Below are 27,406 nucleotides of genomic sequence, written 5' to 3'. Positions count from 1 at the left end.
CTGTCCCTACGTGGCAGGGGAACAGTATTCAACAGCTGGAAGGTGGAGAAACCACCGTTCCAGAAGTTAGGCTTTGCAAGCTTAGCTTGGAGGGTTTTCTCAATTTCGCTTTCTTTGTGATAAAGAAAATTCCTGTTACTATTCCCTTACCTCTTAGTAAATACTGAAAATAACTGATTTTGAAATCAGAGAAGCCAGCATGATATAAAACCATCTGTAAGCTCAGTCCCTTACTTAAAACTTACCCGTGGCCTTTGTGTCGTCAAGGTCCTCAGGTGCTGATGACCCACCTCTGCTTAACAGACCTGCTAGGGCTGTGGGGGTCAGCGGAGCTCCCAGCTTGCCCACTGTGTTGCCCACTGAGAGTTCCTACGTCCTCAGAGCCTGTCAGGAAAGCGCTGCTGGGCCTACATTCTTACGTCATCTGAACATACTCCACTCTACACGGCAGAAAATTCCATTGCCTAAGTTTTTTAAAAGGCAAAGTTCAATTACAATTTTTGATCAGTTATAATAGTGCTTTTTTGCTTCTTATAGTTTTGTCTTTCAAAACAGTTTACTTTAAAACCATAATTAATTAATCAGCCAGTATCTGTTGCATATCTCTTTCCTTGCCAAGCACTTATACATCACATCTTCTCTGGTAAAGCTCATAATCTTACTGAGAGATGAAAAATAATCATAGTACAAAGAAAATCATAGTTCAGTGCTTTAACCATTGTTAAATGCCATGATTCTCTTTGTACTATGTTTATTTTTCACTCTCAGTAAGATTGCAAGCTTTATCAGAGAAGATACATAAGGGCTCAGCAAAATGCTAAATGAGTGGTGAAGACACAGTGCTGTGGAAGTTTACACAAAGATGACCACAGAATGGGCAAAAGTGGTCACGGGAAGCTTTGTGGTGAGGACAGAGAGGTAAGGAAACTGGCCAACCCCTTAGTGCTGCTACATAGACCCTCCCACTCAGCCCAGCTCCACACCTTGCCCTGGCCAGCTCCACCTTTGAGGTGGTGAAGACAGTCACCATGACGCTTGCTGTTTTGTTTCTGCTGCCTTCACAAGGTGGAGAGGAGGAAGAAGTACACTACATGCCTTCTTGTTTGAAGATTGCTAGGTGACGAAAGGGAGCCAGAGGTCCCACCTGGTCTTGTGCTGCCCATGAGCTTCGGCTGTAGCCCTCAGGAGAGGAAGCTTTGACCAAAAAAGATGTATTGCAAGCATTTCAAGCTAGAATGCAAGGCTTTTCTTCATAGAAGATTGTTGTAGATGCTTAGTTTCTAATCTCAGATACATTTGCATTTAACAGGCTTTTGTGAGTTTAAGAAGTTATTCATGATTTATAGAATTTTTTTCTATAGGAAAATGCTTGTTCCTATTTTCAAGAATGTTATAAATTGGAAAGTATCTTCAACAGGGTTTCAATCCTGACTATACAGTATGATCCCCTGGGAAGCTTAAAAAAAAACAAACAACCTACCTATATACCCCGCCCACACTTGAATTAGACTGGTACTGGCACTAAGAATCAGTATTTTTTTTTTTTTTTTAAAGCTTTCCAGGGGGATTGCAATGTGTAGCCAAGATTGAGAACCACTGATCTTTTGTCTGGGATTTATACCTAACAAATTAGTACTACTTTTTTAATTAATTGGGCTTCACTCCTAAGTCATTATCAGTAAATTTGTTCAGTACTTAGCTAGTACAGAATTTCTAGTATATAGTTCTTAGAGACCAAGAAATTCGTTTAAAATGACAAATCAGAAAAGTGCCCTTAACTTACCAAACACACAAATCTAAGCCTGTGCCATACACATACATGTAAATATGATCAAAGCCAAGTCTGTGTATGTACAGGTATGTATTATGCATAGGTATAACAACTCTTTCTAAAAGCCTGCAGTTTGTAGCTGTCATAAGCTTTGTGTTTTTATTTTATTCCCATATTATACTAAGTGTACTACCATGTTCTTGAGGCTTATCTCCAGGAGGCATATTTACTTCCTTTCCAAGAAAAGTGGAAAAAAACGTAAGTAGGTAAGCGCTAGAGGTAAATACCCCTTTAACCCTTGTTCCATCATAGATGCCTGATAAATAGTGGAGTGAATCATTGACTGAGTAACAGCTTCCTTTACTATCAAGGAGTATAAAAATTAATTTTAATCTTCTGAGAGATAACCTAGTAGAATTAGCTGGATTGCTACCCTTGGTGACCATGGCCTCCAAATAAGTATCAGTGCATAAAGAAAGGAGATTAATGGGATAGATTGCTGGAAATCAGGGGCTATGTGGGAAATAAACCCACCATATCTATATAAATAGCAATCACATTAATAGTCTTGCCAACTGAACCTGGAACATAAAATTATCCTTGTTCTGACCAAAGCAGCTAGAAAAAAACAATTGTCCAAATTGTTTGAGTGATGGTCTGTTGTGCAAAAAGAGAGAGGAACCTGAAGTTTTTAAAAAATCAGCTCAGACTAGTGCTACAGGAATTATTTTTGTCTCTTGGATATTACCGCTTCAGTATGTGTAATAGGAGGCAGGGTCACATCAGCAACTCTGTTGATTTAGAACCAGCACAGATCACTTAGCCTCTTGTCTCAGTTTTCTACTTTAATGCTCTTGGGGCTTTGGCCTATAGGGTTTTCAGTTCTTTTTCTTAGAAGAATTAATACTGTTGAAATGAAACATTCTAGATTTGTCAGTGAGTTTCCTGTATAAAATGTGTCTAGGTGCCAAATATTTATTGATTTAAGTGTTCAAGAATATAGGAGAAGCCTCTATCACTTTCGAGCTTGTTTTGTAGTATCCAAAGCTGTAACTATTTTGTGACAGGAATATACACTGCAAGAACATTTTCAAAAGTATATAATGATAATATTAGTAAGAAATTCCCTTTTATTTTTCAAGTAACATAACAAATTCATTATTTACTATTTATTTCACACATTTGAATTTTCAAAATAACCTTTACTATATGACATATTTCTCTATGTCCAGCTGAATTCTTGGCTTGAATTGGGTTTAGACACTTTTTTATTTAAAGTCTTCCACTAATAGAGGATATTTTCGTTTTCTCATGAATGCTTTTCATTTACTTACTATGACATCAGGTAGTGAATCTAAAAGAAAATTGTCAAAATTCCCAGTATATTAGCTCAATTTAGTTCTTTATTTTTCTCAAAAGTAAGAAGTCATGCGCTTTTACTAAAGACTGCTGTACCATTCTTTACAATTAGAATGACAAAAATGACATTTTTATCATAAATGCATTTTTACAGATGAGTTGAATTTATCAATGAAAGAAAAACAATCTCCTCTTTCTTGTTTCCTTTCACAGGCAGCGATACCATCTTTATCCAAGTTTCACTGCCCCATGGCCCAAGTTAGTATATTTGGTTTAAGACTCCTAATTCTTGCTTTGGCTTTAAAAATTAAACCACGCGTCACCTTCCCTGCTAAAACTCCTCTTGGGCCTGGTGGCCTTGATAGCTTGCTTGCAATACCGTAGCAGTGAGGGCTTCACTTGTGCTCTCTTCTGATCATAAACGATTTGCTTCAACTCAGATACTTTTCATGCTTTTTGTAAAACCTGTTTTCTCTTTCAAAAGAACATTATATGGGTGACTTCCACATTTAACCATTTCTCTTTTCCAACTGTAGAGTTCTAAATATATTTTAATGCTCAACTTTAAAAAAAAAAAACAGCAAGAGCATGCATGCGCCTGTGGGAATGCTAGTGGCTACTGCGGTATCAGAATCACAAGATACACTTAGCCTGGCGACGGCACAGACTCTAGGCAAATGACTCTTATTTGACTTTAGAACAACTGTCTTATCACTGTAACTACTTATACAGCCTAAATATTCATCACTGTTGAGCAAAATAAAGTTCCACTGTAGACATTTGCTTTTATTTTTAAAGTCAACTAACAATTCACCAAATGATTCCGTAAGTTTTAAGCTAATAGATTAGTGGTTTTGCTGTCCTTCATATAAATGATTTCAAAATGTGTATGATGGAAAACCTGAGTTATAAGCTAAATTAATTTACTACCTAGTCTCTTAAGAAAAAAGGTAGGTGATCAAAATGTTTCTCATTTGAGTATCAGTACACAGAGTACTCTTTAAGTTCTATATTGTTATAACTTTTAATTGACAAAATAAAAGCTGTTGATACTTAAAGGAAAACAAGAACCTGCTAAGTATAACTCTGAATAATCATTTATGTATTTTTTCATCTTTTTTATACTGCGCATAAACTAACAACTTACATAAATGTTGTCTTTAAATAATGTAATTACCTTATGCCTATATTATGCCCTTGTCATCATAAATGTCTATAGGATAAGTTCTAATTAGAAACTTTACTTACCTTTTTTGTGCCAGTTCATCAACTTATTCTTAAATCGGGTTCACTAGATTCTAGTGTAATTTCTGTTTTTATCAGGGCTGCCTCCGTCATCTTAAATAGCTCCATCACAATTAAAATGTTTGGGTTAGAGTATGATGAACCTGATTTTCCTCACCCGCCAAGGAGAGCCAGTCTATACCTAAGCAAAGTGAGGAGACCCCTCCCCCAGACATGAGATTCTCTCCCTGGCATCCTTCGAGAGACTACCTGGGGAGAGCAGTTAAGATCAGAAACTAATCCCAAGGACTATCCAGTAAGGGCAGGGAAATTCTATACTAATAAAGTCAGAAAAAGAAAATGAGCCCATCACAAAAGCTTAACAAAATTACCATTCCAAAAGTTTTTAGTGGTTTGCTGTTTCTCCCAGATACCTGAGAATCATATCCAAATAAAAAATCCCAATAATAGATTAACAGTGGGAATGTTATTTTGTTCAAGAAGCAAAATAACGAATATCTTAGGCAGTTTTTTTTCTGAAAATTCTGCTAAGAAATTTCTGCATGCTTTTATAGCAGTTTGCTTTAATCAAGGAAATACTATTGTGTATTGGTTTATTGAACTGCTTTTGATAATTCTGTACGTTTCTTTTAATAAATATAAGCAGTTTCCAGCTAAGCCTTTTCAGGATTAATAGATGAAATAAAATTCCTGTGAACTTTTAAAAAAATGTAACATCCTACAGGATCTGCTTCAGTATCGTCTATAAGTTTAACCAAGGGCACTGATGAAGTGCCCCTCCCCCCTCCCGTTCCTCCACGAAGACGGCCGGAATCTGCCCCCGCTGAATCTTCGCCGTCTAAGGTAAGTAGGGAGTACTGTCATCCCGACACTGGAGTCGTTATGGTTACATTATAATCATGCCCCCCTGTCTAGTTTAGTTCCCACAGGATTAGGCTAACACTTCAGGGTAGCTGAGCTTAACAGAGTATAGACGAGGACTAGATACGGATTTACCCTGAAGTCATGTTTATTTCCTTTCTTCTGAATGTAGTTTTTTTGGTATATTTTCAAAACCCTTATAAATCTAAATTATGGGTCCTGTCAAGGAAAAAACAAGTTTAATCTGTAAAGAATAATGTCTCAAGCAGAGACTATACAGAGAAAGAGAAAGAAGCGAAGAGGTGTGAAGCTTTATGTGAAATCACATTTTAAGTAAAACTTAAACATTACCTATCTGAGCCCTTAATAAATAATAATATTTATATAAAAATAATAAATAATAATAAAAAAAGTAAATCTGACATGCTTTTAAATGGGATTTGCATGACAGTTCTGGGTTGGAAGAGACCTTAAAGGCTTGTAATAGCCATTTTTTCCACTTGTTTAAGCTTCTTTCTTTGTCAACTGTTAACTTGATTTAGTGGTTCTGAATGTCCAGAGAGCAGAGCACCTGGACAAGTCAAGACACTTTGCAGAACATCATAAAATGTTAATATAGTAATTTTAAACAAAATTATAAGATGAACTTATGTTGAGTCATAAATGATTTTATATTAGATTGATAGGTAAGCAGTAGCAAACAACAAAATTTTGAGAAAAATAAAAACTTAGAAAAAAAATCTTAATAAATGGGCATAATCCCCCATTTAAAACATGTGGCAAAACGCCCTGATCCACACCTAGGGCTCTACCAATAGTGTGTTTGAAAACCCCAACTTAATTTTTAATGTATTCATGGTACTACATAATTTGCTAATAAATTTGTGTTTTATTCTTTTTCTCATTTGTGTTAGATCATGTCTAAGCATTTGGACAGCCCCCCAGCGATTCCTCCTAGGCAGCCCACATCCAAAGCCTATTCACCACGATACTCAATATCAGACCGGACCTCTATATCAGACCCTCCTGAGAGCCCTCCCTTATTACCACCGCGAGAACCTGTGAGGACACCTGATGTTTTCTCCAGCTCCCCGCTACATCTCCAGCCTCCCCCTTTGGGCAAAAAAAGCGATCATGGCAATGCCTTCTTCCCAAACAGCCCTTCCCCTTTTACACCACCTCCTCCTCAGACACCATCTCCCCATGGCACGAGAAGGCATCTGCCGTCACCGCCATTGACACAAGAAGTGGACCTTCCTTCCATCACTGGGCCACCTGTTCCTCCACGACAAAGCACTTCTCAACATATCCCTAAACTCCCTCCAAAAACTTATAAAAGGGAGCACACACACCCATCCATGCACAGAGACGGACCACCGCTGCTGGAGAACGCCCATTCCTCCTGAGTTGCTCTGTTCCAGGACGGACGTTTTGCTGGCCGTAGACCCAGTGCTGGCGATGGGCGCACTGAGCAAGCCAGCGCTGGGGGGGTTGAAACGACAGCTCCCAACACTACCGACTCTACTTCAGGATGCAGCGTAAGACAACGAACCTTACCCACGACGTAATTATACGTGAAAATGGTATTCGTTTCGAATCTGGGAAGACCGATCTAAAGGAATTGGACAACTGATTGCACCTGAAGATCGAGGAAAGGGACTTTCCCAGCCAATAGGCAGGAGTCCCCTTTTTGTGAAGCGATCTTTATCATTAAAGGGATGGAAAACACAGTCTAGTGTCCAGCAGGCCCACATGATGACAGCTTTTGTAATTCAAAATATGCACTTTTTAAAAAGAAATCTTAAACAGGGATCTTCATATCTCCTTTGTTTTCCTTTGCTTTTACTCGTCCTACTTTAAAATATTTTCTTACAAATCATTCAGAGGACTGTGAGGAGCGGCTGTGGTGCCTGAACTCTTTGGAGTCAGGGCCCAGCACTGTGGCAGTCCTGTTTACAGACTATTACAGTGAAGTGAATGGGTACCGAGGCTTCACCAAAGAGGTACTTTTTTTCTTTTTTTCTTTTCGTTTTTGCTTTCTTTCTTTCTTCTTTCTTTCTTTTTTTTAAGGAGTAATTATACTAATTTTAAGAGCATTCCCCCACCCCCCCTACACAAACAAAACATGGTGGTATTGCCTTCAAACGAGAGAAGTTTTATGTCATTAAGGTGACAGAACTTTTTTAAAAATGTAACTGTCAAGTATACGATTTACACTTAGGAGACTGTTAATCTATGCTAGATTCTTACTTTCCCCCCTTCTCCCACAAAAGTTTACTGATAATCCATGTCATGGCTCATAGCTGTCCCTCTAACCGGACTCCGGAAACGCAGTCACCTGGTGTGAAAAGGAGCGCTTGCTGGGCATCACTGACACCGTTCATGTTTTACTGATAGTTGAGTAATCAGCATATCTAGAATTACCTTGCATTGCCGAAATCATGTGTATATAGTGAATGTTATGGTCTGTTTTAATTTAATTGAATAAAGATACAAATACTTTGTTTGGCTGGCATATATTAAATTATTATATGGAGAAAATGGTTGATTCTTATTTCTTTCAGTTGAAACACACACACACACACACACACACACACACACGCAAACACTAAGCATAAAAGCACGTATTGTGGTACGCCTTGGTTTCTAGTTCTGGATGTATGTATTTAAAGAATGATCTAAAGTTACAGTTTGGCATGTAGGAAAAAATTGGGTTAGAATAGGATGGGTATCTTTTAAGCAGAACTTTGTAAGTTTTTTAATTTCCTAGGCAACGTGTATACAGTTTGTTAGTTTATATTAAATATTCTACCTTGCTTGAGGTCTTTGCTCTATCAAAACTATTCATAATAGAACATCTGCCTACATCATTAGTATCATAATATGGATTATTCATTAAGCCTATGTACTGATCTTCTGAGTCTAACCAATACTGTGACTGAAATGCATGCAACTTGTCAAAGAGAAAAAGTTTTATTAATCTCCACTACAATGTCTGTGAAATGTGCAGTATTCCATCATTAGAGAGTCATCAGTTCATCAGTATCTGCATGTGTCCTCAGAATAATGAAGCAACATCTCAGCAATTCTGTTAACCATGCCATTAGAGACATTTTTAGAAGTGCTGCATCATGGTGGAAACCTAGTACTTTAATAATTTCCTGTGATATTTATTAGAGCATTAAATGTACATCCCAGTAGTACAGTATATAGTCCTTTAAGACCAGAATGTTGATTGCATCATCATTAAGCAATCCATCCTATCATATCCTTTCTTATTTGTTAGAGTTGAACCTTTTTTTGTTTAATATCTGTACCATTCCTATTATGGTAGCCATTTTTCTCTTTGCAAAATGTCTCCTTTTAAAAGTCTCCCAAAAAATTAATTTCAAATCCACTCTTGTATACAAAGTGTCCATAAGACCATTCATTCAACAAGTGTTTATCTAAGCCTACTACTAGTGCTGCTACAAGTAATCATAATACACATTCCAGAATCCCCCATGACTTTTTATTAGATCAGCCTCATTTCCCCTAGGATTTCCCTTTATATGTCTTATTGATCACTTCTCTTTTTAATTACCCCGCACCCCACTCCAAATGAGAACCTGAGACGTGAGACGTCACATTGGAGCCCATTCAGTATCTCTCTGGCCAGTGTGTTAGCCTTCAATAATGCTTTTCAACCCGCCTGATCTTTTAAAGAGGAAAAGCTCAGAATTGGAGTTCTAATTCTACTTATCTGAAAGGGAACCATTCTCCTACTCTAGTGGTTCTAGGAGACCACTTCACTGTGCATCAGTATTGTGGATAGAGGATATTTTTATTCTGAAGTTGACATTTTGGGTAAAAATATTTTCTGCAGTGGTAACTGATTAGAAAAAATCCCAATTGGATGCCCTTAAACGGAGGTGAGAAAACTATCCTTGCCTTCTTCATACATGAAGCATTAACTAGCTGACAAATTTATTCTTTGTAGTAACTAAAATATACTTATTCAGGGACAAGAAGTGGCTGAGAAGAGAACTGCATCACCACAAAATTCTGCTTTTGAATCCGGAACATTACAAGACAGTGCGGCATGACTATTTCTAAACCACATTCCAAAATATGGGACATTTCTTTTAGAAATGGAAATGTTCTTAGAAGGTTCATTATCCTCGGATCACAAAATAAAAACATTTCAAGGTTGAATTTACTTAAGTGGGCTGACAAAACAATAACAATAGAAAGGGAGGCTTTTCACATCTAAGCACTTTTTAAAACAGGAACAGATAAGTGTATGTTTCTAAGTTTATTGAAAGACAGATAATTGACTGTTCCCAGCCCTCCCCATGTATTTTAAGAGTACAAACTTACCAGGAAGTATACAAGCATTAAAAGTTTGCTTAATTAAAGGTTGTTGGGTATCAAGTTATGTGTTTAGTGGGATACCATGCTCTAACAGCTCAAGAATGTTCTAATGGATGTGAATTTAGGAAAGTGCACGCCACTATGAAAACTACCATCAACACAACAGTCCAGTGAACAAGTACTCTCACTTGGAAGCTATATTATGGTTCTAAATTCTTTATGGGTTTTTCCACAAAATGTTACACAAACCAAAACTTAGCTGGTTATCTATGACCATGATCTTAATTCTCAAGTTTAGCTTACTTTAGTCATGTATTTCATCCTTTTAATGATAGCTTAAATTCAGTTTTAAGTGGCTCGGCAAAACAAATCATGGAAATGGAGGGAGAGGTTCCCAATTTGTTGGTGTTGTATATATACTGGGGAAAACCTTTTATTTCCTCCTGATTTAGAAAGAAAGAAATTTAGCCATTTATTTCTTGGTATTCTGCTGCTATGGGTAGGTTCACTTATTCTTCTAACCTATATTTTATGGCTGTTGTACAAGTGTAGGTCCTGTTGCACGTTAATCTTTACCAGTAGAAGAAACATCACCAGGTTAATACCAGTTTGGCTGAAAGAATTATGCAGTAGAATTATTTATAAGGGAAAGTGATGACTTAGTTTATTTATTCAGTATTTTTCTTTTGAAACATCTCCTTACTAACTTAAAATCATTTCATAATCCCTTATACATGAGCCAATGAAATATTTTGAGCTCTAGTTAAGAAGCATGAAGTCTAGATGATAAATCTAAACAAAAGCACTTGTAACTTGTTTTGTAAATTTCATGCCTTATTTTCCATTTTTGACACCGTAAAGTGCATTTTCTGTCAACTGTGAGCAAATTTCCCTTTGCCTTTAATGAAAATAGTGCATTAAATAGCCAATTGCTGCAAAATTAGAAAGCAAGTTAGCTAAAGGTGGATCACCTTGAACTACCACTCAGAGAAACAAGATGCAGAGGATGGAAGTCACATGTGGTGTGGCTTTAGGGAGAGTGCACCTGTGCCAGATGCATGCCACTTTCAGTAGCTGCCAAATGTGCCTTTGATTAAGAACATCTCTAATTTTTTTCTTCAGATCAAGTCAGCATTTGGGGGCGGGATCAGGGCAGGGGACCTTGGGGTGCAAATATCTGGTGAAACTCACCAGAGAGAAGCCTTTGTCAAAGTGACATGTATAACTTCAGTTGAAACATATTTGTGTATATGTGTGTGTGTGTGTGTTTGTGTGTGTGTGTGTGTGTGTTTGCCTTTGTTTAGTAGCACGGTATTTGCTAAAATAATTGTCCAAAAAATTGCAATGTCAGTCTTACTCTGATGTAAAAACAAAGTGCAGTCTATACATCTAATATGGCCTTTGTACCTAACCATGTTCGTAGGTAATCTTTGTACTCTGTGTGCAGCAGTATTTGGTTTGCATTTAAAGTGAAAATAATGGCTGTTATTTTTCTGGCATTACTAAGATAAACCGAAAAATAATAAAAGAAAAATGTCTTACATAGTCCACAAGTGTATCATTTTTGTACGTGTTTATTTTAGAAAGCACTCTCCAATATCAGTCGCCATTCTCCTTTTAGCTTGTGCTTTCTGTATAGAAATAGTTTGTTCTTTATCATGGTCTTGCTTTGGAGGCGCTGTTTCCTGGATCATATTATATATATGGAAAGTTCAGTATTTCCTTCTGTCTCAAGCCCTAGGACTGTAGTGAATGGGAGGCCCTTTAGGATGAAAATTAGTACTTTAGTGATGTTGGGTGTCTCCCGGATGAAGTTTCAAAGGGCCAAGGAGGCATTTGTAGTCTATAAAGTTAAGATACCGCAATGCCTTGACAGGCAAGTTTTATCGAGACCTATTAGAATGTGGCAGCCTGACGTTTAGCAATTCTTTCTAGGCTTGGCATAAAAAGATACAGTTTGCGGTTATATACTGTGAAGAATTTTTTTAATGTGAGGTCATTCATGATGAACTACAGAATGTAAAAATTGATGAAAAACTTAGCAATCCAATACCCTTATTTAAAAATTGGAACAAGCGAGGCCTGGAGCAGTGAGATGACTTAGCCAGCGTCCTGTGCCAGTTCGTGCCTGAGACAAGGGACTCAGATTCCTGGTGTATGGAGGACTGCTCTCAGGACTAGCTAAAATTTATTTGTGGTTCTCCGCCCCCATCCCCCGCTTTAAAAACACAAAATCATTAATTTGTACAAATTCCATTTGTAGGCCACTAAAATCCAATTATGTATTATTGAGTACGTTCTAGGTAATCAATTTAAGAGCTATAGATAAATAACATTAATACTGATATTAGTCAACCTAGTTCTGAATTTGCTCTTGAAATGTCACTTGAATTTTAACCGGTTGGTTTGCTTTTTTACTTATTTTAATCACATTAGCTCATCACAGATTCAGGGCACTTAAGTCTCTAGGGTATAGCCCATGACAGGGGGCCTACCTCTTTGCAGAGAGATGCCCATGGCTTCCAGAGAATTCCAAAAAAGCTTATGCACATTCTATAGTTTTAAGACTCTTGATTCTCATTAGAGGCAAGAAAAAAAAATACAGTCCTTTTTTTAGAAGCTAGTTTCTCTTTTCATGACTCATCAAGAAAAGAAAGAATCACTGTGGGAGAGTACAATAAGCAGATGCCTTGGAATCACGTATCTGTGTACACATTCTGGTTCCATTATTTACTAGATATTTGACTTCAGAGAAGTTACCTAAATAATCCGGGTCTCTGTTTCTCCTCAATACATGAGGCTAATAATCTACTGGGGGACTCCTGTGAGTTTTAAAGGTAATATGTGTGAAGCCCAATGCCTTTCACAGAATAGGTGCTTAATAAAGGTAACCAAAGTTATGAGGGATATGTTTTCAAAGTTTGCCTGCTTTAAGGTATCTTTGAAGAGGTTGATATTTCATCCTAAAGTCCCCATAACTTTGATGGGGACATCAAAGCTTCCTTTGATGTTTACTATCACTTAAATTGGTTTTGAGTAACCGTATTATAAGCATTTCATCTGACTATTCAACAAATATTTATTGTTCCAGGTATGCTTCTGATGTTAGGAATATAGCAATGAACAAAACAAAAATCTGTATCATAATAAGATTAGTAATCTAATGAGATGTAGACAGTAAGAAATAGCATCTACGTTAGAATGTTGGTAACTGCTATGAACAAAGAAAGGACAAGGTGACTGGGAAAGTAGGGGATGGGGTGGTGATATATAAATGGGATGATCAGCATCAGCTCACAGAGAAGGTGGTGTAAGTAAAGACTTGAAGGAGGTGAAGGAAGGAGACATGCAAGTGTCTGAGGAAGGAATATGCCAAGTCATAGGGAAAGGCCAGTTCAGAAGCCTAGAGGCAGGAGCATACTTGGTACATCTGAGGAATAGTGAGGCTATTTGTGCCTGGAGAGGAATGAATGTGGGCAGAATAGGAGAGGCCATCAGAGGTTTAATGGGATCCAGATCACTTGTAATGACTTTGGCTTCCATTAGAAATAGAGCCCATAGAGCGTTTGAGTAGAGGTTCACTCTGGCTGCCATGTTGAGAATAATTAGGGGTTAAGAGTGGGAGTGAAGAGGCTAGCCCAATGGAAGGCAGCTTGGTCAAGGTCATAGTGCAGATAGTGAGAAGTGATCAGAGATAACGAATTTGCTGAGAGACTGAACATGGGGCTTAATAAACAGAATTGTCGGGGCTCCTGGGTGGCTCCGTTGGTTAAGCGTCTGACTTTGGCTCAGGTCATGATCTCGTGGTCCTTGGAGCAAGCCTCGTGATGGGCTCCATGCTCAGCGGGGAGTCTGCTTGTCCCTCTGCCCCTCCCCACCCCTTGTGCTCTCTCTCTCTCCCTCTCTCTCAAATAAATATCTTAAAAAAAAAAAAGAATTAAAGAACTGTCAAGGATGACTTCAAGGTTTTTGGCAACTAGAAGAACAAAGCTACCATTAACTGAGGTGGGAAGGTAGAATTGAAGCAGGCTAGGACACATTCAGTTTAATAAATATGTCAGACATCTGGGGGGTGCCAGGCAGCAGTAGGAGATATGAGTCTGAAATCTAGGAAGGAGTCTGGGCTAAGGATATAAAATTGGGAGTCACTTTCATAAAGATTATATTTGAAAGCTAGCAGACTGGATAAGATCACCAAAGAAGCTAAGTACAGAATGGAAAAAGAAGAGATCTAAGTAAGTAAAGGGGAGCCCTGGGGCACTCTGACAAGAGAGCAGGAAGGAGGGAGAACCAGCACATGGACCAAGAAGGAGCTGCCGATGAAGATGTAAGCCAACAGTAGGTTGTGCCCTTGGAGCCTAGTAAATTATTTCTGAAGGAAGAGGGGATAAGCATGTCGAATACTCTTTGATAGGGAGAGTCGACCATTCATTGAGCAAGGGGAAAGTCAGTGATGATCTGGACACGACCAGTCTGGGGGAGTGGTGCGGGCCCAGTGAGTCTAATAAGGAATGGGGGGAGAGAACTGGAGCAGTTCCCTCTGTCAAGTTTCACCAGAAAGGTAAGCAGAGACAGAAGGCACAGTTGAACAGTTGAGGTATCTTTTGCTTAAAAAATGGGAGAAATAAGAGCATGCTTGTGTGCCGAAGGGTTAGTCCCAGTTGGAAAATGTGATAATGAGGAGAGGGGCTGTGATCTAGTGCTGGGTGGGAACAGCGCACTGGGACAGAGACCCAGATGGTACCCAGCTGCCAGCCTTTATAGCAGAGCCCACTGCCTCCAGATGGACCGTGCTGTACACGTGAGGAAGAAACCCAACACGTTCCATTTTCCTGCTAAGAATTATGAGCATTTAATGCTACTGTCTCTGAAGGGAATGATGCAAGAGGGGCGAAAAAAATCTCCTTTAATAGATTAGAAACAAGTTTAGATGACTTACCAAGATCATGCATGCATAAGCTCTCTGAGAACAAGTTTTGGAGAACAAGCTATTTGAGTAGAAAAATCTTGACTATTTTGCATGTCTGACAACCTCACAACATTTTCAGCGTTGCCTAAATGGTATTGTATGTTCTTATACACGTTTAAAACTTCGGTCTAGCGTTACACAACAATTTCTGTTTTTTCCCTTAAAATATATAGGTCCTCATCAATTTTCTCAACCTCTTTTATATCTCATGTTCCTTTTCCCTCACTCCTCCCCACCACGTGAGACTCACTGGCCCATACTCCATAAATGCCAGGATGCTCAGATGCTGAGAACGCTCCACTCACATCTTTAAGTTAAATCAACTTTCAGGCTATGAGGATCCCAAGTGTCCCAAAAACATTACTGGTTTTAGGCTCAGGAAGAAAATTATTAATGGTGATGTTTCAAGAGAAAGTTTAGTCTGAAAACTAAATTTAATTGTATTATACAACTTAACATAAGACATTAATTTTATTGTTTTCCTAAGTGCGTGTGATTATCTGGAATATACAATCAATTCTACCAATTTATTATAAAGAGCACTAATCCTGTTTATATGTATATTTTAACGAAAATCTTACTGTATGTGATAGTAAAGGTTACAGATGATAAATGTTAAGAATTCAGAAAGGTTCATTTGGGTTTTGATGAACTACCAACTTTCAGTATCTCAAGGTTAAGTGTAATCAGTTCTCTACTCTGTCCTAAATTTCCATCTATGGCTAGAATCTGAGTGCTGAAGTTTACATACTAAATCACTCAACCTATTGGTCTAAGAGGTAATGGCTCTAAAATGTCAGTGGGCCAAAGAATCGCCTGAGTGCATTTAAAATGCAGATGCCTGGGCCCCGCTCACAAATATTCCAATAAAGTGGGACTGAGCTAGAACCCAGGAATCTGAATTTTTACAAGTGCCCTCATGGAGAAAGAAAGGTATTAGTAAAGACTTGAAGAAGGTAAGTGAACGAGACACAAGATGCTATAGAAAGCACTACTCAAAGGGTTTTCCCTGGGCAAGCATGAAACATTCTACTTTCAAGCCCCTGACAGGTTTAAACTATTTGTCCCATGATGAAACCACCCACTGCAGAGAACCCTGCAGCACTGGTCACAAATCCCTGGTTCTCCGAGGTTCCAGTTTTGGAGTCAGAAAAACAGGGTGATCCTTGCTCAGGCTTGTATGCAGACTGCACCAGGCTGCAGAAGGGACCAGCTGCCACTCCCAACCTGTGCAGAAACATCCCCCTTGTCTTTTCGTGGAGTGCTTCTTTCTGCTTATGAACCCAGACACTTCTAGAAGACAGCTGTGGTCTCCCATGTAAACTGCGCTTCTCCAGGAGACCGGAGCTCACAGGAGCAGGAACTGCAAGCCTCTTTCTCACCCTGACTTCCTGACTTCATCCTTAATGCAACATTATATTAAGTGTCATTAAGAAATATAATTAAAGATCCTATCTCTGCTGTCAATTTACAATACTACCTACAAAGATGATGAAATGAGCCAGGACAACACAGAAAAAAGTAGCAAACTTTTTTTTTTTTCTTGTGGAGAGCTGTTTTCTAACTTTAGAGGCCGTGAAAAGTGGCAGCAGGGCCTTTTGCCTTTGAGCAAAAACTGCTTTCGAGAACAACTGTATTTCATTTCCTTTGGTACTTTTATTTACAAAAAAAACAATGAAAGGCAGGAAGGTAAAGTGACAACCCTGAAGCTCTTTGTCAAATTATGAGTAGAAATTATTCTCTGTGGCCCACTGTGTCCTATTCGAGAGGTGGAAAGGAATTTAAAAAACACGTCATAGTTTGTCATTGTGCCTGCCCTTGAAGGGACTTACATTCTTCTTGGGAAGATGGGATAAAATGTATCAAAAGATAGACAAGTTACAGAACCAGAGATCACTTAAGATGAGGGACTTAAACTGGACCTCGAAGATTGGCAGAGAGTAAGAAGGCTGGGGAAAGGCGTGAGGCAAAGTGCACGGCTTATAAGCAAGCAATACAAGCCCAGCCTCGCTGAGGTGCCTGGTCCAGCAGGCCTGCCCAGTGGGAGACGGCAGCTAGCCAGAAGCCTGGGAGCCATCCTGGGGAGACAGACAGCCCTGGACGTCAAGTCAAGGAGCTCAGAATCTGACAAGTAAGAACATTCAAAGAGTTTCACACAGTGCAGTCTTTGGGGATGTTAATCTGTTAGAGATGGAGATGTGGTAGGATTGATGGGAACAGATGGTACTTGGGGGCAGTCAGAAAGCTACCAGAAAAACCCAGATCCCGGGTGGTGGAGACCCAGAGAGTAGCAGCACTAATTATTACTAGTTTTATAGGCTAGTTTCATAAAATCTAACGAAACTGAGTTGTGCTACAGATGTAACATCAAGATTTTTCAAAGGATGGTATCAAAATGAAAATTTGGGAGGCATGTGATTGTTCTGAAACCTTCCCAGTAATCGATCATTTTTATGATCGACATTATGAAAGGGAAAGAAACATTATTGTTTTTACATTTTACTTAAAAGACTGTGACTTGTACTTCACTTTCCATGTCCAGTCAGTTCTGCATTGTGCTTTCAGGCACTGCCCCCAAACCGTCTTCAGCCTACTAATAGAGAGAAATCTGACTTCAAAAGGGTTCAGGAATTTCAGGAAAATGAAAAGCTTGGCTTACACTTAAATACTGGAAACTCCCCAAACTTGGCAGTGATCTTTTAAGTGTTCCAGATCACCTATTGTTCAAAATGCTAATGGATGAGTTCCTAATTAATCATCTTACAAGTAGAAGAAAACCTGTTTAACACTCAGAAGCAGAACTTCCCCGATTCTATCAAATAGCACATTCCTAGAGGAACAGCCTCTAAAGAAGCTGGTGTGAGTACCAAGATTTTGAATGAGCAGTAACCAAATGCCTCTAATTTATTACAGATGACTGCCTGGGAAGAGAGACAAATTGTTTAAACGTAATTTTTTTCTATTATTCTTGCGTTTGGGGCATGTCAAGGATGTGGACCATCTTGGACATGTCCATGTGGAAACAGCACATTCTATTGCCCATAGCCAGGCAAGCCTCATTGCAGTGATTCCTCTGTCTGAACTAGAAGAACTCTGTTTTTTTTTACAGCTTACTTCTTGAAAACAGAGTAAGGTATTGCCAGTCCTAAGTTTTCATTCTGACCTGGTGTTTTGTAGCAACCCCTGTGTGATGTTGTTGCACCTTCTTTCCAGACTGAAGAAAATCTTTTTAAAAAGAAGATGTAGCTAAATAAGTGCTTCCCCCCCCCAATCCATCTGTTCACGAGTGTATGTGACATTCAGGATCACTAGTGGATCTCTGAATCCTAAATACTCAATAACACATAGACTCTGGACTGTTCTCATCTGCAGCACAACCCACATGAGGGAAAATGTTTCTTTGGCCTCCCAGTTTCAAGAGAAATCATTGTTCCCTGTACTGATTTTCATAATCACAGAACAAGAGAAATACTACTCTCAGGGTTCTCTTCCTGTTTGGAGATCAATGTGTCTATAAGCTTTGAACCTTCTCTATCATGGTTAAAGCACAAATTCTCCACAACTCAGATGGGCAACATGTAAAATACAACTCTGTTAATTGATCCTTTGCCTTAAGGGATGTTAGGTATTGCTTTAGGGTTTTTGGAAGACATATTGCAAGACAGAACTGGCCCCTAACATCGTGTGTATTAGCCTAAGAACACTGGGATGAATTCATAAGGTAAGTGCCTAGGAAGCATAAAACTCACATCCATGTTACATGCTCAATATTATATTGGGGGGAATGACTTCAAGTTGGAAGTTTTTGTTCTTACAAACATTTATTTTCTTCCAAATTTACTGTGTTTCTGTAATGCTGTGAAAAGTCTTCATTTCCCTTTTCCCAAGCGTTGAGGTTCAAAAAGCCAGCTCTCAACTCTAGACTAATCGTCATCTCTTCAGTGTCTTGTATGTTGCCTTAGTTTCATATGTAAGTATTTATATCCGTTTTCCTCAAGGATTTATACACCAATATATATATATATATATACACACACATATATATATATATTCCTACACAGATATACACAAGCCTTGTGTCCTCACCTTACCACTTGACAACACAACTTTAAGTATGTTTTACACAGCTGTTCCTTGGTCAAGGTCATTTGCAAGAGCAAGTCGGTTTCTGAAGAAATCTTGTTTGGTGGGTGAAGGATCCATTGAGGGATTCTCATTAGTTTTTTCCCTGTATTCTGATCCACTGGACCTAAAATCTCAGCACACAGATAAAGTACAGGTTGATTTGGTTTTAATTGTTTTCAGATATTTTATCCAAATTGTTTTGCATTTGTAAAACAGTTGTCTCTTAGATCTGGAATAATTTTTACTTCCCTTCAATTTCATGACTCAGGACATGTATAACTAAACTTTGCAATGAACATAAAGAGAATATCTCTCTAATGCTTTATGGAGACAATTGTGACAACTGTGTATGTTAGTGTAAGATATTGTGTATAATGTTGTAAAAGGGAAATAAAAGCTCAGAAAATTTAGGAAATCCTATTTTTGATTCAACCAAGTAACTACTCCACAAATTACCAAGGCCCTTAAATTAAAATGGATGGAATTCATTCTTCTCAACCAAGGTTATCTATCAAGGGCCATTACTGAATTTGGGCATTACATTACAAACTCTTGCTTTTGCTTGTTTTCATTTTTAAATGAAAGATTTATTGAAGCCAACCACACATATATGCTACATTTGATAGAATGCAGAAATTAGTACAGTAGTCAGATTGAGGAGATTCTATAATCTCAACCACCACAAAGGAGACCAAGCCCAATCAATAGTCAACAACTCAAATCAGTCCAATTGAGTCCCCAGTCGAGGGTGCATTCTTCCTTTATCTTGGTTAAGCCAGTTGGGTAATCCATTCCAGCTCTGCACCTTCTCCAGTTTGTTCATGTCAGAAGTCCCTGGAGGGAGGAGGCTTTCTGGAAATAACCTCTGATAAGCTAGGCTGGGGCCCTTTGGCTAACTTAAACTCTGGGCTAGAATGGGTAGAACTAGCCCACTGACTAAGAACCAATATCAAAAGACCTCATGCAGGATGTATGGAAGTGATATGAGACATGAAGTTCTTTGTCCAAAGCTCCTATACAACTGAACAAGTTCTCCATATGCTGAGGCAGAATCAGGCATCCTTCCACTATCCACAAAAGAAGGATAAGTTCTTTTACGGTCTTTGGTATGCTACGAGTCCTCACAGTTGTTGTTAGATAAGTTAATTGTGACTCTATCATTTACTGAATTAATTGGGCAGAATTCAAACATCCCTTTACATTATTCAAGGAAAGAAGTTGGATCCACACAAAAGACTAAAATCTTGATGTCTGGACACCTAATGACTGACTGGATTTTTTTATTATTCACCCTGATACTTGGTACCACAGATGAAGCCAGAGCTGCCCACCATGTTTTCTACTTTCGGTCAGGAAGAAGCACTTTTCCACTACACCCCAGTGCACAGAAGAAAAACTATTCTTTCTCTCAACACCAGTCCATCTGCATACTCATCCGATAAGATTATATCTTATCTGGTAGGGTGAAAGTCCTTTTCCTTTTCAGAAGCCCCCTTGGAACTCTCCCTTGAAACAGCCTCCACATGCCCCACCCTAAAATGCCACGCCTTCTCTCAACTCAGAGTTCCCACCTACCTACAATGCAAATCATCCCTGGTTAGTACAGTTATGCCCAAAATGTTAGGAAGATATATTTTTGACAATTTTATTCTTTCCCCATATCTTCTATCCAGAAGGCTAGAAATGCCTATAGTTTTGGGGGTGGGAAATAAGAAGCAAGATTTGAATCTGGCTGGTGTTTCTTCTGAATGGTTCCCCCATATGGTGGTTTCTCATCAGAAAATCATTAGTCAAAACTTAAAATCTTTACCTCACATTTCCCCTCTTAGCTGCATCTGATCTCTCCAAAACCCAATATGTCATACTTTGATGGTTCCAACATGCAACTGTTTAGTGTTTACCTGGAAATGGGAAAGCTTTGATGTCACCACCAGCCCCAAGGACCACAGAAATCTTCACCAGTTGCGTTCCCATTTCTGAAACAAATGCCAAAATCGCCCTGTCTAGTTTTCAAAGTCCACAAACTCAGCTTAGTATTTTCTTTTTTTAACCGCTCTTCTCAAAAACCACTTTCTCTGTGTCTCCAAGTATGTGAATTTCTCTGCATTTCTTGATATTAACTATTAATTAACTAATGACTAACTTGCCAATCCCTTTCAAAATCCAGCATTCTACTGTAGCCATGACTATAAGCTTATTTTTATCCTTTTAAAGATAATTTTAACCGACCCCTTTGCAATGCTTAAATAGTATGTGGCCACTTGGACTCTTCAAATGTGTGGCTATTAGGCTTTGAAGTAATGTGTACATAAATTACTGGGAAATAACCTGCAGAATCTAGGAGAAGGGCCAGTGTATTTGCTTTTATTCCCTTCATCTATAAAACAGAAATGGCTTTTGAGCTCCTGGGGCCATTTTGGTCGACTGCAGGGCAAATCTGAGCAGACACTAGAGGGACAGGCAGGCAAATGCTTGCTGGATAAGCATACAGTGGCTGCCAGGACATCCTGACACATAGCAATCCAAGTGCTTGATGGAAAGAGAATAACCTGTTGCTATGTTTCCTTCCACTCAGTCCACAGAGACAAAGAAAATAAAGCTGGGTAGATCATACAAGTATAGATCTGCTACAAATAAGCCTTGCGAGTGTATTTGGAGCTGGGGAAAGGAGGAAGGGGAAGTATCCAGTGCCGTGGAACCCTCTGACCTAAGAAGGGCTGGTTTTCTGATTGGAAAGACTGTCTGCTATGAAAGCTTTAGGAGACCTGCACATGGAAAAGGAAGGGAGCAGGGAACACCCATTCTGTCGCCCAAATCAGTCAGTCCTGGTAATCAACAGGGTGACAAATGAGCATTCATATACTGTATGTTTGTTGAGTGCTTACTATGTTCTAGGTACTAAGCCTTCAGCTAGGTTACCCTTACCTTTCAACTGTAAGCTTCTAATGGGCTACAACTGTCTTTTACTTCTTTTGTGCTAGACAGAACCTAGTACCCTAAAGACCCTTAACTTAGTGATGGATTTCAAATGACCTATCAAGACACATTTGTAATGAGGTTTAAGTCATCTAAAATGTTACGTCTTCAGTCATCTCCTTTAATTTTGAAGTGAGGTAGGGAAATGAGATGAGAGAGGAGCCCGGAGTGGGTAAGAAACGGGAGAAGGACTTGAGATAGGTTGTGAGGAGGTAAAGAAGAAGGTTAGGTGTAAATGATCAATTAGGTCTTTAGTAGTCCTGCTTTCTCTTACATGCTCTGTTCCATAGCCGAGGCTGGGCATATACAGAAACAGCTGATAAGACACCAAAGAAGAGGACTCAGGGATGTTTGGTTACATGGGGCCCTGTAGAAGTATTCTGTGTGTGTGTGATTAAGAAAACAGAGAGATTTTGATGTGATTGGTGCAGGGAGGGGATGATGTAGGAAGGAGACAGTCTAAGGCATATAAGTTATAAAATGTTAAAGAGGAAGAGAATGGGTGAGGAAGCAGAATTAATCATTTGGAAGCCATATTTTTTATCCCACTCCCCCAAATTTGAGGATAAAAAGAGCCTCTATACTCTCTAGCCCTAAACTGTCTCACATAATCCTCTTCCTCCATGCCACACCCCCAACCAAGAATACTTACTAAACTAAGTGCAAGATTTATATATAAATATAAAGTAGCATTTGCCTCACACTCCAGAGTCGTCTAGATGTAAGTCTTGAACGGCCTCCATATACAGCCTTCCAGAATGGGACAGTTTGCCTTACTCCCCACTCAAAGGCAGAGAGGTAAGGATTCAGTCCAGCATCAACCTATCACATTGGGTCTGTTCCTGGCTTCTAAGGTCTTCATTTAGGAGTTTTTTTTAAGTCACTTAACATTTTCAAGCTTTAGATATATAGTCTTTATTCTGATCAATTCTGGGCAGCTTTCAGGGACATGTGACCTGGTATCTACCCAGGACAAATGTGCCTGAGACAGAGATAATCAGAGCATCATCCTTTTCCCCAAATATCTTGGGCACTTTTTGGGATTTTTTTTTTTTTAATGATGTCAACTTGATCTCCCTTTTGAATCCTTGTGGGTCTGAGCATTCGGCCCTCCCAGCCTCAGAGGGAAGAGAACCCTTTCTCAGGTTTTCTGTTGCATCTGGCTCCATGCCTAGCTTCATCCCGAAGCAGCACTCTGGGTGTGTGGGGCCACCAGCCAAACAAGCCCCTATGGATACAAAAAGGGTGTCAGTGTAGACAGGAATGAGCCTCCAGAGGGCTGTGGGGGGAGGCAGGCAGCGAGCCCCAAATGTGACACAGGTGGTTTTTCTGGCACGAGTCCATTTTGGACCTCTGAGGCCAGGTTGTGGCATGGTTCCAGTACCCCGGATTAACCACTTCTTAAAGTCACAGGGCTTGCTGCCAGCCTGACTCTCGACACATGGGAGGAGAATGAGCTAAATGTCTCTTTCCGGTTCCTCCCTGGATCTGTCCACTTGGTGGACAGTCATGTCCAGTCATGCCTGACTTCAGAGTGCAAGTTCCTATGTAACAGCTGGGACTATGTATGTCATTCACGATTCCTATACAAGTGTCCCATACAGCACATGCATAGAAGAAAGAAGGCTTAACTACTGAGAAGAATGGTGCATTCTCAACTGAGTTAAGAGCCGCTGACCTTTCTGTGCTATTCTGGGACCTTCTTGCCCTTGCTCTCTATCTTAGCATAATGGAGCAAATGTTCCATGGTTCTTGCATGAGAACACTCAGGAGAAGCTACTCAGGCTGCTTCTTTATCCTGTGCAGAGTCCCAAAGCGCCCACTGCAGCTCCCTGACCCAAGGTGATACGCAAGTATCACCTGGTGGTGCTCACAATCCTACCCCAGATGTTCAAAGCCAGGAAAGCCTGCCAGAGGGAGCAGCTATCTGTGTGGCACCCCCTTTATGTCCATTCATATACCACTTCAGATTTTAAATACAAAGGCAGCAGCAGGGTTGGTGGCAGCTTTGTGATTGATGCAGGAGAGCCTGATCTATGAGAAAGGATAAGAGGAGTAAGGAGACCCATTTAAACCTCTAAGAAGGATCTCGAAAAGGTGCAAGAAGACTGAAAGCAATTAACCAACATGAATTTAGAGAGTCCACAGCTAGTCCTCAGCATTGTGCCAAGGGCTGGGGGCGGGGGTGGTGGTGGTGGGAGGGCTACAGAAAGGTAAAATCAGGTCTTCCACATGGTGAGTCTTTAAAATTATAGGTCCCAACGCCATATTAATTTCTTGTTCCAGGTGTTAAAAAGATGTGATTACTCAGATTGATCTAAAACAAAGCCAAAGTACAGATAAAGCAAATCTCAGCACTAGAAAGGACTCAGGTGCTTATCTTGGGCAGTTTCCCACTCAGTGCAGGAATCCCTTCCATTAGCATCCCTGACCAGGGTCATCTAGCTTCTACTCAGGAGAACCCACTCCCTCATGAGGCAGCCAGCTCCAGTTCCAGTACCTGCATTTTTAGAAAGTTCTTCCTCTTACCCACTACTCCTAGTTCCGCCCCCTTGATACAGGGAGGACAAGTCTACTCCCTCTGCCTCAAGTAACTGGCAGAGCATTTTCTTACATTGCTCTGAAAAATGGGAATTTGTGAAGGAACCAGCGGTGAATCCATGGCTCACTGTTTTCCGACAGACCCACTCACTATAAATGGCAGTGGGCAAAAAGTGGCTCTTTGTTTGGGAATACTGTGGTCTAAAAAAAAGATAGGCTTAAACAGTGCCTATCTTAGGAGTCTTTTAGAAGGACTCAGGAGCCTAAATCCTAAGGTTAGGCTGGAGGGTTGTCTGCTTCCAGGTTTCTCCACCCTGGTCAAACATGACAGAGGTAGGCACTGGGCCAAGAAAAATCTAATCTATGAACGTAGAGAGGGATAGGAGTCTTAACTCCTCACCCCCTGCATAAAGGAATCTAGCAATAGACATGCGTGCCTTAGCAAAACTGAAAGAGGACTTTGTGGAGTAGTACTGTGTCTAACTGCAATACTCTTGCTCTCTGCCCCTTCCTCATTCTCCCAGTAACAACAGGCAGGGACCCACACTCACAGATCCTCTAATCTGGGTACCACCCTCCCCATGGGAGAAAAATTAGACAAACCTTCCAAAAAAGTCCTCACTCCAGGCCTGCCCCCTTCCATTGAGACCATTATCTAAATCAGCCAGTAACTTCTACCCTCAAGGAGAAAGTGATGTCCCTCAACTTCCTCACTTATCAGCAACTCTCCAAAGGCAGCTATAGTGTCTTTAACTTTTCCATCCACTAACTGTTTAAAACTGACTGCAAGAACCTACTCTCCCAAGAGAAACTAAGTAGCAGGGAAAATCTCTCTAAGGGAGGGGGAGGTGGGGCGTGAGGACCAGTGGAGATAAGAGACAGTAGTCTCCCAGGCAGGCAATGGCTAGACTGGAGAATCCCTCTCAGGTCAAATGCTAAATGCTCAAATCTTTCTTCCCTACATTTCATGCTGGGGTTTGGCCACCACCTCCCAGTCTATAAGACAGTACTGATAAGTGCTGGCCAAAATGCCTAGTGGGTGATTTCCTACAACAAAGACTTAAAGTCTTAGAAGGACCACAGAAGGGAAATGTCTTGTTTTGGCCTCTTATGGAGTATGGAAACTCCATTAAAGTGATTTTTTTAACTAGGGCCCAAGTCAAATCCATTCCATCATTTCTGCTAAGGAAAACACTAGCAAAAGTCCCAATAAACATGTACTATAAACATATAGTTATCCAGGGTAACTATAGACTCCTACAGGCAGAAATGCTGAGATGCCTTGGAAAACTTTCCACAGGTGGGGAGATTTGGATGGAGCACCCATTACACCCAACTCCAACAGTGGATCCCAGGCCTCCCCGTCTAAAAGGATTTGATTGTCACCGGCTCATTACCCTGGGGACCTCCTCGGCTTACTCTTCTCAGACACATGACTTTGGGAACAAGGAAGTGGAGCTAAAAGAGGCAGAGACAGGGCTGAGTTTGCTTTTACTCTAGGAGATTACAGTGAGAACTCATCACCTGACGGGATTCAGGGTTCCCGGCTACTGGCTGCAGGCACTGAGCTTGAAGCTGTTGTGTGAAACCAGGCTACTTAAACCTTATTACTGTTAAAACCTCCAGACTTAGCCCAAAGGGAAATGAGTTACAATGCTGTCTTGTCTAAGGGCTACTCACTTCTTTTTAAAGAGCTTGCGGAAGGAGCTGCGAAAGCCCCCTTTCTGGTCTTGCCTGGGGTTTTGATCGCTGAAAGATGTTTGTTCGCTTTCTCTTTCTTCCTTTGGACAGAATCTGGTGGTGTCTTCTAAATGCATCTCCTGAAAATACAAAAGAGGGACGTTTATTTACTCTTTCCAAAGTTAACCTTATCCTGACTGGGACAATTTTTTTTTTAACTTTGTCACTTTCCTCTCCCACCCCAAAGACTAATGGTGAGCACCCTATTCCAACTAAAGCAAACCTAGGCTAGTTAAGAGATGAGGAGTTGAAAAGAGGATAACCTGCTGAGTGCAGAAGTATTTTGTATGTATCAAGGCAAACAGTCTTAGAGTAGGTTTATGGTATAAAAATAATTAAAGATCAGGACATAAGGGGAGTTAGCCAGTATCTAAAGGCCATGGAGACTAACTTCTTATTCTGGCACCAATCCTGTCTTGCTGGAAAACAAGTAGGGGGCCCCTCTCGTCTCTGGGAATGTTTTCTCTTTCTACAAAATATGACAGTTCCTTCATTGTAATGCTAGTTTTAAACTCATGTTCCTAACTCTCCATTTTAGACATAAAGAAGGGAAGGAGGTTTTGCAGGGTCAGATCTGTTTAGAAGTAGGTGCCAACCATGTCTATATGGGCACATACACGCACGTGTCTATGTGTACCTGCCACACACCTCCAACCTGCAAATACCAACCATGTCTATATGGGCACATACACGCACGTGTCTATGTGTACCTGCCACACACCTCCAACCTGCAAATACAACTTTAATATAGTTTTTGGCATTCTTAATCCGTGGTATGTGCAGTGTTAGGTAAAAATTAATAAAAAAATAAGGCTCTATCTTCTGTGAACTTTCTAGTTTCTTTTTCAGTGTGAGATGTGCTAAATAAAATAGATATGCACTTATATTTATGTCCATATGAATGAAATATTTACTGTGAGGTGACTGAGACTTAAAAGCAACCTCAAATAATCTAGTTGCTTCATTTTGAACCTAAGAAGAGAACCCAAGGAGTCAAAGCAAAAACCACCCTGAAACTTTCATGAATTGGGTGGGTGACCGCTTGCGGACCGTGAAGTGAGGCGTTGGGATGATTTTTTTTTTTTTTCAGGAAACATGGGTTTGACTTTGAGAATTTAACTTGGGGTTACAGTAGCAGATCTAGAGGTCCTCTAAGACGCTACTAAGATTCATTATTAAACTATGGAGAGCAACATATTGATGGCTTAGTGTGGGGTTTCTCAAAGTGGTCCTGGGGCAACAGGATCAACTGGGGCTTTTATTTAAAATGTACTGCCCTGAGCCCCAACCCAGACTTTCAGAATCAGAAACTCTGGAGTTAGGTCCTGGTAATCCTTATGCACACTTTTTTGAAAAACCAGTGGTTTAAGGTATGGTCCTGCCCACCTGCACTTAATGTTCACATGAGTCGCCCGGGAATCTTGCTAAAATGCAGACTCTGATTCAGTAGGTCTGGGGTGGGGCCC

At 40.0% G+C, this 27,406-nt stretch overlaps 2 protein-coding genes across 14 annotated transcripts in view; one reads left to right on the top strand and one right to left on the bottom strand.

The window, feature by feature from the left end:
- SOS1 (SOS Ras/Rac guanine nucleotide exchange factor 1) overlaps nucleotides 1–7,738 on the top strand; it is a 141,824-nt gene extending 134,086 nt beyond the window's left edge. Inside the window, exons 21-24 of one of the 11 annotated variants that reach the window (XR_012379700.1) lie at nucleotides 1,977–2,029; nucleotides 3,344–3,388; nucleotides 5,100–5,218; nucleotides 6,151–6,289. Coding sequence is in view for 7 of the 11 variants with exons in the window: in XM_073897319.1 (XP_073753420.1) it covers nucleotides 1,977–2,033; nucleotides 3,344–3,388; nucleotides 5,100–5,218; nucleotides 6,151–6,642 (713 nt within the window). In the remaining 4 variants the exon portion in view is untranslated. The other 10 variants (XR_012379699.1, XR_012379698.1, XM_073897319.1 and 7 more) reach the window with 10 other exon arrangements.
- Nucleotides 7,739–17,934: 10,196 nt separating this feature from the next.
- ARHGEF33 (Rho guanine nucleotide exchange factor 33) overlaps nucleotides 17,935–27,406 on the bottom strand; it is a 73,580-nt gene continuing 64,108 nt past the window's right edge. Inside the window, exons 17-19 of one of the 3 annotated variants that reach the window (XM_073897324.1) lie at nucleotides 25,881–26,020; nucleotides 20,585–20,659; nucleotides 18,725–18,807 (exon numbers count right to left, since the gene is read on the bottom strand). In XM_073897324.1, coding sequence (XP_073753425.1) covers nucleotides 20,608–20,659; nucleotides 25,881–26,020 — 192 coding nt within the window. In that variant the 3' untranslated portion in view covers nucleotides 18,725–18,807; nucleotides 20,585–20,607. Of the gene's footprint in view, nucleotides 18,808–19,285; nucleotides 20,660–25,880; nucleotides 26,021–27,406 lie in introns of those variants that run through there. The other 2 variants (XM_025867604.2, XM_073897323.1) reach the window with 2 other exon arrangements.

Source organism: Callorhinus ursinus, unplaced genomic scaffold (genome assembly GCF_003265705.2).
Source record: "Callorhinus ursinus isolate GAN/ISIS: 27379988/994484 unplaced genomic scaffold, GSC_fseal_2.0 scaffold10, whole genome shotgun sequence".
Classification (NCBI taxonomy): Eukaryota; Metazoa; Chordata; class Mammalia; order Carnivora; family Otariidae; genus Callorhinus; species Callorhinus ursinus.
Note: the sequence above shows the minus strand (reverse complement) of the source record. Positions and strands in the feature narration are given on the sequence as shown.